General features: G+C 38.3%; 1 protein-coding gene and 1 pseudogene across 2 annotated transcripts in view; both read right to left on the bottom strand.

The window, feature by feature from the left end:
• PCGF6 (polycomb group ring finger 6) overlaps positions 1 to 11,091 on the bottom strand; it is a 35,678-nt gene extending 24,587 nt beyond the window's left edge. Inside the window, exons 1-7 of one of the 2 annotated variants that reach the window (XM_055346080.1) lie at positions 10,517 to 11,091; positions 9,604 to 9,703; positions 9,413 to 9,509; positions 8,566 to 8,621; positions 8,406 to 8,465; positions 7,160 to 7,268; positions 2,238 to 2,265 (exon numbers count right to left, since the gene is read on the bottom strand). In XM_055346080.1, coding sequence (XP_055202055.1) covers positions 2,238 to 2,265; positions 7,160 to 7,268; positions 8,406 to 8,465; positions 8,566 to 8,621; positions 9,413 to 9,509; positions 9,604 to 9,703; positions 10,517 to 10,873 — 807 coding nt within the window. In that variant the 5' untranslated portion in view covers positions 10,874 to 11,091. The remainder of the gene's footprint in view (positions 1 to 2,237; positions 2,266 to 7,159; positions 7,269 to 8,405; positions 8,466 to 8,565; positions 8,622 to 9,412; positions 9,510 to 9,603; positions 9,704 to 10,516) is intronic. The other variant, XM_055346079.1, reaches the window with a different exon arrangement.
• On the bottom strand, positions 2,290 to 7,145 carry LOC129523323 (40S ribosomal protein S12-like; annotated as a pseudogene).
• Positions 11,092 to 11,320: the final 229 nt, after the last annotated feature.

The raw sequence follows: 11,320 nt of genomic DNA on the forward strand, positions 1-11,320 counted from the left end.
AGGGAGCCCGATGTGGCACTTGATCCTGGGACTCCAGGATCATGCCCTGGGCCAAAGGCAGATGCCCAACAGCTGAGCCACCCAGGCTTCCCGGCTTAGTTACTTTTTAAAAATTTAACAGCTTTATTGAGATACAATTCATATAACATTAAATTCACCATTTTAAAGTATACAATTCAGTGGTTATTACTTTACAGAGTTGTGCAACTCATCACCACTATCGAATTTCAGAACAATTTCATCACCCAGAGAGGAATCCCATGCCAATTAGCAGTCACTTCCAATTTCCCCTTCTCCCCCAAGACTCTGGCAACCACCAATCTATAATATTTCATGCTTCTATGAATTTCTCTGCTCTAGACATTTCACATAAATGGAATCCTGCATTATGTGAACTTTTGTACCTGTTTTCATTTAATATTTCAAAATATTTTATATGTGTTGTAGCACTTATCAGTACTCCTTTTTATTGTCAAACAGCACTCCATTGTGTGGATATATCATATTGTGTTTATCCATTTACCAGTTGATGTATATTTGCGTTGTTTCCAATTTGGGGTTATTTTCTCATAAATTTTTTTAGTTTATTTTCCAAATCAAATCCAAATAAACTCCATACATTGTAGCTATGTCCCTTGAGACTTTTTGATTAATGTGTTATTTATATGTTTCCTCTTCATTTCTCCCTTTTATTCTCAGGAAACACAATTGTTTGTGCTATAGTTTTCCACTGCCTAGATCTGGCTTATTATATTCCTATAGTGTCATTTAACATGTTCCTTTGTCTCCTGAATTTCTTGTAAATTAGTGATTAAATCTAGGAATGTGACCAGCTTCACATTTGTTTGTTTTGGCAAGAATACTTCAAGTATGATGGTACTGTCATCATATTTTTCAAATGTGTGATGACTGAAACTATATAAATGTTCCAGGTCCATATCATGCTTTTGTGGAAGCAATAGGCTAATACTTCAACTTAATTGCTAGTTCTTTCGTCATGAAGTTTTTATACTGTTGGTTTGTGTGGCTACAATAGGTCACTGGATAAACATCTTTGGCAAACTATAGGAGCATGACACTGTACTTGTCCCATACAGAAACTTCTGTCACTTTCCCACCGACGATACTACTACAAAAGAACTTCCTAAAGTTAATCACCGTAAATCTGATATTTTACAACTTAAAATAAGTTCAAAGTTACCAAACTTAACACTCCATTTCCTCCATCACACTGATCTCTGGGAAACATCTATAATATACTTCACCCACAGAAGTACTCTTCTATTCCTATGCTTTAATTCATGTCTCTAAGCTAATATATTCATAAAACAGTATACCCAATCAGGTATAATCCACCCAAAGTATTAGTACAGACTTCGAAAGTCACTAAAAATCTAAACAGATCAGGGACACCTAGGTGGCTCAGCAATTGAGGGTCTGCCTTCAGCTCAGGGCGTGAACCTGGGGTCTTGGATCAAGTCCCACATCAGACTCCTTGCAGGGAGGCTGTTTCTCCCTCTGCCTATGTCTCTGCCTCTCTCTCAAGAATAAACAAACAAACAAAAAACAACAGCAACAAAAAAACAAACTAAGCTTATCAGCGATTTCCTATATATTTGCTATCCTGAGGACTATAAGGCCTGATTTTAGCCCTTTTTTAAAAATTACTTTTTTAAAAAGTTACCTTTTCAAAGAAAAAAAAAAAAAAGGAAAAGTCACCTTTCCCTGCATGACTCATACTATAGGAGCAACACTGTGTACAATGGGACCTGTGATAATAGAGCCTTTAAGACAACTCTGAACTTAAGTATATTACAAAGGAGTTCATTCTTACCTCCAAAATTTCAGTAAATAATTGAAGTAACAAGTTAGGGCAGGTTACCTTGAGCCCAAAATGCAAATACAAATTTAAGCTCATATTTAACTCTGAATGCCAACTATGCAAAAAATGCTTTGAAATATTTTTAAAGTCACCAAATTAACATAGTATTTGGTTTTAGAGTTTTAAAATTTTCTCACTTGTTTCCTTAAACCACTGTACTGAATAACAAATCCCTACTTAATAACTCTTTTCTCATAAACTTATTATGAAAGCTTTACTCAATGTACTTCACACTTCTACAATTTTTATTTACAAAACTCTACCATAATTGAAAACAATCTCCACATGATTGCTAGTCTGACTCTTAAATTGCGTACTACAGGGTCCTCCTGTGAAGTAAATGAAAATAAAATACCTTAAAATGTCCCGTGCCTTCATTAGCACTGAAAAATGAAAGCAAAATTAATCAACATTTTAAGCTATACATTAAATCATAGAACACAGAAAAATAACATGAATATAAATATTTGAGGAACATCAATTTAATTTTAGAACACCATCACCTAACCCTTTATGAAATTAAATGTAGTTGTCATTTCTGCCACCTACTGGTAAGGCAAAGGCAGTGTTATCCATTATTTTACACTACTTTCATACTTCCAGGAGTTAAAAGTCTATCTTTAATATTTAGATTTCCCCCACATGTTGCATTCTAACATTTTCCAATTTAAAGTGAAACTTCTTTCTATCATAATTAATGTTTTTTTTTCTTTGTAGTAACCCTTATAAGATAGATATCTTATAAGAAGGCTGCTAGATATCTTATTTTACTTACAGCATACTGGGCATTATTTACTCAGTTTTCTCTTCACCTCAAAGTGCAAAGAGATTTCTTGATTAAATCAATTTTTTTTATGTCATGAGGAGACAAGGGGCACTAATTTTTGTTGAGTATCTACTATGTACCAGGCATTATATTAAGTCTTCATATGGGATGAATGTTTTTCATTTAGTCCTCATAACAGCCCTGCGTATCAGGTATTAGTATTTCCTTTCTATAGATGAGGAAAATTAAGCCCAGAGAGGTTTAACAACTTGCTTAAGGTCACAGAGTTATTAAAGTGATAAAGCTTCAAATTCAGGTGTACCTAGCATCAAAACCCACATTCTTTCTTCCCTATCACGTTGTGTAGAGTAGGCCAGATCACAATTGCATCTACAGAATATTCATATAATACAAATAGAGAAATATATTAAAATGTAATATACAAGCTATATTATAAAAATATTACATTAACATAAATGTTATATATATGGATATAAGAGAAACCTAAGATACATAATATAAGCTCAGAAGTATAAAATAAAATATCCTAAAAAAAATAAAATAAAATATCCTATTTGTTACAAGAATAATCTCTATAGAATCCATGATTCATGGTCATTGGGCTTCTGCTTAGGCACCTGAAGAGATAGCTGCTTATGTGCCAAGACAGTTCATTCCATTTGTGGGCCACTTTGTTAGAAATTGCTTGCTAACACTGAAGTAAGTATGTTTCTCCCTGTAAGTCACACTCACTAGTCCTAGTTTTGCCTTTTGGTACTCTTGTTTACAAGACCCAATCTTTCTTTTATATGATAACCCTCTAAAGATCTGAAATGAACTTAAGGGGCTTATGATTGTGTTCTCTTCTTCAGACTAGTTTTGTTCCTTCTCATACCACATATGACATGGTTTTCAAACCTTTTACTATTCTTGTTATACCTCAGCTTACCAACATCTCTCTTAAAATGTAGTGTCCAGAGCTGAACATAAAACTGTAGTTGGATTAATAGGCATACAGTTGGATATCACCTCCTTAGTTCACTAACTACTACTCAGTTTAAGATTGCACAAAATTTTTGCTGTATCACACTTATCTCATGTGAGTCCATTTTCCTCACTAGGCACATGTACATAGTACAGCACCACAGACTACTTTAACTTTTATTTTTGAATGAGCCTGCATTATTTCAATGTTCATATATTGATAATAGTTTAGACATGGTAAGAATACCATAAATTGATACTTAGAACAATCCTGTTCGTTGCTATTATAAATTCCCAATTTAGAAACACAGAAACTGATGAGAGAAGTTCAGCTACATCCCAAGGATAATATACCTTGAGTTACTGAGACTCTTCAAAGTCTATGCTTTCTATATATACTGTACTGCCTGTCTGAAGTTATTTATTTTTATAATCTTCTACTTTATACACAGAAACTGAAGAAGAAAAAAAAGAACTACATGATTATCTAAAGGCATACCCAAATTAGGGGGGAAATCTAACTTCATATTTTAGTGTTTGAAAAATCACTGTTCACAGGCTGAACCTACCTCGGTTTTTTTGCTCCTCCAGCTTAAGTGCGGTCAATGGCTGGACCAAATTTGCTTTTGTACTTGCATCAGGTTAAAACTCACCTGCCACTTGTCCTGTCATGAAAGGGCTGCCTATGGGTTACCCCTCAGTAGCCTGACTTTTGTGGTAACATCAGAGCTCTTCCATGTAGTTAACTCTGGGGACTGGTGACTTCAAACGGATTCTTTGCCTCTGGAAGCTTTCTTTCAAAAGAACTCCTTGCCACACTGGAAGCTTTCTTCCCCCCAACCAGTTGAAAATAGATAAAGGGCTATATTATTAATAGACTACTCATCATAATCATCAACATAAAAGGTTCAATTCTTTCTTTTTACAGATAGGGAAGCTGAACCTCTGAGAAGTTAAAAACTAAAAGTTCCCTGAGGGCAAAGGCCATGGCTGACTTATTCAAACTGTATTCTCAACAACTCGCAGAATGTTAAGCAGGACTTTAGTAAACATCTTGTGAATAAACAAAAAGCAATTTGTTAATGTTTACAAAGCTAGATAATGGAGAAGCTAGGATTTAAACCTCGATTCTTTATTCCAAGTGAGGGCTCTTTTTTTCTTTCTTTTTTTTTTTTTTTGGAATAAGAACCAAGTTTTTTATTTGTTCATTTCTTGCACTGGAAATATTCCTTGATTTCATCCTCATCAGCCTGAGGTTCTTTTGCCATAGTCCTTAACAACCACACATTGCAACCAACCACTTACGGGATTTTCCCTGTCAGTTTTATAGAGGCCCACCCATTTCCCTAGTTTCATGCTGTCATCAACCTTAATTAGGTTGATCTGATGTTCAGCATAAAGGGCCTCCACCAACTTGACACACATAGGCTCATCACAGTTGGATGCAGGCACACAGATAGGCCTGGTGCTTGTCTAGGCTTTGGCAGTTTCGCAAATTCCACGTGCTAGGACAGCACAGATGAGAGTGGTCTTCTGCACCTCTTGTAAAGCAGTATTAATGTCTATTATGCAATCCAGCAGCAATGCTTTCCTCGGCATGGCAGTGGGTTTCTGGTGGACCTGAATCAAGTCCACCTGAGCCTCAGCCTCCCTGAAACTCGCAACCAGGAAAGCACATGAGGGCTCTTTTTTCTACAGCAGGGAATGTACTAATAATGTAATAAGTGTGGTAAGTGGTAATGACTGCTTTGAGTACTGTGGTCAAGTCTTGCTCATTAGAAAGCCTGCCATGATTAATTATTGATTTCTGCAGTGGGCAAAGGAAGAGGTAATGGTGGCATACTCAATACATATTTGCTATCTTTGCATCCCTGTCACTTTTCAAAATATGTATTAGCATTTTCTTATATGTCCTTCCAAGAATAGTCTGTGCAGGTATAACATGTATATGCACATATTTTCCGTCACTCTCTTTAAAATAAATAGGCACACACTATGTATTCTCTTATTTTGGAGATTGTTCCATATCAGCACATACACTATTATATTAGCACATACGTGCTATACACCATTATTTAACCAGATCTCTTTTTGGACATCTAGATTGGAACACATTCCTTAACAGAAATTGCTGGTTTAAAGTTTGGGATTACATAGTTTCTGTTCATTCCTCCAAAGGGATTTTTATTTCATTATCAACCACTACTACATGGGATTTGTGTAGGCATGAGAAACGTTTCTGGCCTCTTAAGGGTCCTTAATATCAGCTGAGAACATAGGGTGACTACATAAAGGGATAAATACAACATAGCACAAGTTAGATACTAAATAAGTGATATAGGGAACCTAAAATTATAAGGAGGAAATAGCTGAAAAGTAGAATAGTCATCAGTGACAAAATGGAAAATCTAGATTTTCTAAAAAAGGCGTTTTAGTTTATTCTGAAAACTAAGTATTTTGAAAACTGTAGTTTGATACATGCCAACTCTGTTATGATAGTGTTTAACAATGTTGCACTATAATGGAGTATACCATATGCTACATACAATGTTTGAAAGAAGCAATGTATATGAATCTGAAAGATACCCAATACTTTTGAACACAATTTGGCAAAACCAAGCAAAGTTAAAAACGAACATATGCTAACACTTAGCAAATCTATACTCTTAGAGAACTATCTCACATATATACAAGGAGATATGTACACAAGTATTTAAAGCAACATTGTTTATAATAACAAAAACAACTAGATATAAGCTATTCAACAGTACAAGAAAAAGATAAATTATGGTATACTTATTTTAAGGGAATACCAGGCAATGGTTAGCATGAATGAACTAGAGCTACACATTTTCACGTGGATGAATCACACAGTGTTGAGTGAAAAAGTTGGAAAAAAAAAAAAAAAAGCAAGTTGGAAAAGTGATACCATTTAAAGTTTTTTTTTTTTTAAATTTTTTTTTTTAAATTTTTTTTTGTTTTATTTATTTATGATAGGCACACAGTGAGAGAGAGAGAGGCAGAGACATAGGCAGAGGGAGAAGCAGGCTCCATACACCGGGAGCCCGACGTGGGATTCGATCCCGGGTCTCCAGGATCGTGCCCTGGGCCAAAGGCAGGCGCCAAACCGCTGCGCCACCCAGGGTTCCCCCATTTAAAGTTTTTAAATGGACAAAAGTAATTCTACATATTGCTTAAGCATCGATACATGAGATAAACATATTTTAAAAACCATGGGAATGGCAATCATTATTTTTAGAACAGTGGTTATCAACCTCTAAGAAAAGGGGGAGTGAACCGGAAGAGGTAGCCAAAGGACTTCCACTATGCTAGCGTGGGTTATTTCTTAAGCCAGATGATGGTTGTAGTGCTATTCTTTAGATCTTTTTCTAAGTCTTAGATTTTTCATGATTAATTTTTAAAAGGATATCAGAAAAACTTGATTTTACCTGAGTTCAGGATGATTTAATAACGTTGGAACTTACGAAATTCTTTAAGGTTAAGAGGTATAGGTTTAGGATACTCACCCAATGAACTCTAGTAATAAAGACATATCAAGTTCAGGTGGAATACGAAACACTGATTCTAAGACTTTCTTAGATCTTCCTTTGCTTGAGGGAACTGGCTGTGGAACAGCTATTTAATAGCCAAAGAAAAAAGTTGAATTAGAATACAAATTTCACAAATTGAGATCTCTGAAAAATAATTACAGATATTATAACTACATTGACGATTTAAGAGATCATAAAGCACTCAGTCTACTTTTCTTTAATAACATTAACTAATCTGTCAAAGCCAGTGAAATTGCTCCTGGGGATCACCCCACAATGGAAGGCAGACAGACATATGTAGCTGGTTTACCAGGGCTACAGAGAGAGCTCATCATAACACAACAGATATACACACTACTATGTGCCAGGGTTCAGGGCTCATACTTAGCATTGTATATGCACATTCTCATTTAAGCCTTATTATAATCCCATAACAAAAGCATACTGCTACTTTTTTTTTTTTTTTACAGTTAAAACTATAAAGAAACTGAGATTACTGTTTAAGTGAGATTAGGCAATATATAGTAAGTGGAAGAACGAAGATTTAAACACATTTATCTAACTTCTATACTGTGACATTACCATCATCACAAAAACTATTTGAACAGTTACTATGTTCCAGGCACCGTTTTAAGTGCTTTGCGTTACCGAACGCATCCTTATAATAATTTCATGAATTGCTATCACTATCCCTACTTTATAGATGAGGAAATTGAGACATTTTTTTAAAAGATTTATTTATTTATTTATTTATTTATTTATTTATTTATTTATTCATTATCATTCATTCATTCATTCATTCATTCATTCATTGAGAGTGAAAGAGAGGCAGAGACAGGCAGAGAGAGAAGCAGGCTCCATGCAGGGAGCCCGACGTGGGACTTGATCCCGGGTCTCCAGGATCACACCCCGGGCTGCAGGCGGCACTAAACCGCTGCGCCACCGGGGCTGCCCTGGAAATTGAGACATCGAAGTAATTTGCCAAAGTCACACAGAAAGTAAAGTGGCAGAGGTAGGATCAAACTCAGAAAATCTAGCTCCAGAGCCTATACTCTTTAATTTTTATAAATAATTAAGTTGGATTATACTACATCATTACCTTCATAATCTCTTTGATCATAAAATAACCAGCTATCACCAAAAAGAACCTCAAAGGGAGTAAATTTTATTGAGTCAGTATTTTTTTATCTATAAATACATTATGATATACACCCAAACTTACCAGGTTTAGGTACTTCTAGACCTCTTTCTTTATAGAAATCATGCATTTGCTTTTTTTCTCCTAAAAAATGATAAAACACAGACTAAATTACACTTAAAATGTAACTAGGAGAGTTAGCAGAGATGCTGGGATTCAAAACTATGTAATAAAACAAACTTACTTTCCTCTAGATTGATCACTAATTTGTACACTATGTCTTGTAATTGTCGATCCAACCTAATAAAAGGAAAGGATGGAGAATACCTCAGAATTCAGCAAAATCCATTTTGGTACAGAGTGAGAATGAACGATGCTCTTTGCAACTGTTTTGTCTTGGGAGTGGATAACTCCTTTTTCAGAGGTGAATTACTTTTAGGTAGCACTGGTTCTCACCTGAGATAACCTCAAGTAATTAATTATATGTAATCATAAGTAATCATAGATTCTTGAATGGTTTGCTAAACTGTTCCACGTATACTGGTCTTATTCCCTTGCAGAGACTGTATTTTGAACTTTTGTGCATCATCTGCAAAGCATTCTTCTATAAAGGTAATAAAAGTGTAATAGTATACGCTGAACAAATGAAAGTATATGCTGAACAAAATCCACTTTTATTTAGTATGTTTCTTCCCTTGGGAAACGGAGTATGAACTGAAAATTTGAAGAAGAAGAAAAAAAAAAACCACAATGACCTATGACAAACAGGTTTTTCTAAAGAGGCCAGTCGTTTCAGGCATTAGTTTTAAAAGCAGAGTTCTAAATATCCCCAAAACGACAAGCCTAAACTAGCATCATTAACTTGACTGATGGAATTAAAATCCTCAAAAAGAGAGGCCTGTGCTTTTTTATTTTTTTGTTCCCAGCAGCTATCACAGTGCCTGGTACACAGTAAGTGTTCTGTATGTATTTTAGAGAACATGTAGTTCCCTTTTTGAAATAGGTCAAGAATTTATTCCCAACTACACAACTAGAAGCTTCCAGAAAAAGTGTATTTAAAAATACAATTTCTGGTTATATATTTCTCTTACCTTATGTTATAAAGAGGTTGTGTCTGATGTACTACTATGTTGCATTTTGGACATCTGTTGCTATAGTAAAAATGTCTTACAATGCAGCTTTTACAAACTGTTGAAAAAGAAAATGTTTAAATTAGGATGCTTTAAACCCATTTCAAAAACTGAATGAATGTATTTATTCGAAATATGAACTATATGCTTACACGTATGAAGACATTCTGTAATGGTAGTTGCGTCTATTAAGTAACCTTTGCAAATGGAACACAAGATGTATGGTGTCAGCTCAGAGAGGTTAATCAGGCGCTGCAAATGCAATGGAAATAGTTTTAAAAACGCAAGTCCCTGCCTTCTCAAATTCTTAAAGCCATAATCCCCCATATTTCATTATGAACAATGTGTCTTGCTTTGCAACACGGAAACATGTTACAGTACCTCCAAGCTTTCAAAATCCTGCCGAAAGTTACAATAACACAATACAAACCAATGTTTCAAAAAAAGATTTCATTCTTTCGGATATATCGTGTATTGCCTGATGAGGGGCGTCTCCCTTCACCAATTACTTACAAAATGGGCAAACTTTCCAGATACTGATGTTTACGCTTAATGTATCGATTCTGAGCGGCTAGGTGTTGCCCAGCTTGGTAAAATATGCGCTACCACATTAAAAAAACCAACCAACCCACCAAACAAACAAAAAAACCCCTTCCCAACAAGAGGCTGAGGAGACGGGGAAGGGTCTTACCACCCTCTCAGCCTCCGTCAGAAATGGACTGGTTTTCCCGTCCGACTGTAAGCTCTCGCAAGGCAGGCGCCCTACCCCGCTGGCGCCCACCCGCCTGGCATGACTGAATGATTATTTACAGACAAACCGAGCGGGACTCGGGGAGCCTCAGTGGTCGGCAGGGAATCGGGCGCGGAGCGGCGGCGCCACATGCCTGGGCAGGTTGAGAGGGAGGGGTGAGGTGGACGCCGAGCGCCCGGGGCTGCAGGGGCGAGCTGCCGACGCGGCCCGGCGCCGAGAGGGGAGGGCTGCCTGGGCCCCTCAGGCCCCTCAGGCCCCTCAGGCCCCTCAGGCCCCTCAGGCTCCTCAGGCCCCTCAGGCCCCGCTACCAATACCTCCTCCTCGTCCTCGGAGTCCGGCCGACCCCCCTCCAGCCTCAGCGAGAAGTGGCTCATCTCTTCCTCCTCCTCCTCCTCCTCTTCCTCCAGCTCCTCATCTTCTTCCAACTCGTCGTCCTCGTCCTCGAAGCGGCCCCTCAGGCGGCCCAGGCTGCGCTCCGGCTCCAGCTCCGGGGGCCGGGAGCCCGAGCAGCCTGGAGCCCCCGCCTCGGGCAAGGGCGGCGGGCCCTCCTCACCCGCTGCGGGTGCCGGGGTGAGAGCAGGCGGGGAGACGGCAGGCGGGGGCGGCATGGCTCCAGCGCCCTCGGCCTTGCCGACGCCCGCGCTGCCGGCGGCCACCGAGACCCTCTCCATGCGGGGGGCAGAGACCCGGGGAGACGAACCCCGGCGGCTGGGTAGCGCGGGAGTTCTGCCTACCTGCCTGGGCTGCCAGTGCGCAGGCGCGGGAGACCTGCAGGGCCCGCTGGGAAATGTGGTTCACCGCCCCTCACCTAGACCTGGGCGGCGTGCGCGGAGCTGCTCTGCACAGAGGGCGGGGCTTGCGGGTCGCGTTTAGAAGAATCTCACCCAAGGCTGACCATCTCTTTATTTCCTTCTTCTTCTTCTTCTTCTTTTTTTTTTTTTTTAAGTAATCTCTGTACCCAAACTGGGGCTCGAACTTGCAAACCTGAGATCAGAGTCTCGGGCTCTACCGGCTTAGCGAACCCGACACCCTTTACTCTCTTTTAAAAATGACAAAATTGGTACCGTTCCAAACAGCAGTATTCTGTCTGCATCAATTGATGCGCAGAACACTGAAAT

This window comes from Nyctereutes procyonoides, unplaced genomic scaffold (genome assembly GCF_905146905.1).
Source record: "Nyctereutes procyonoides isolate TBG_1078 unplaced genomic scaffold, NYPRO_anot_genome, whole genome shotgun sequence".
Lineage (NCBI taxonomy): Eukaryota > Metazoa > Chordata > Mammalia > Carnivora > Canidae > Nyctereutes > Nyctereutes procyonoides.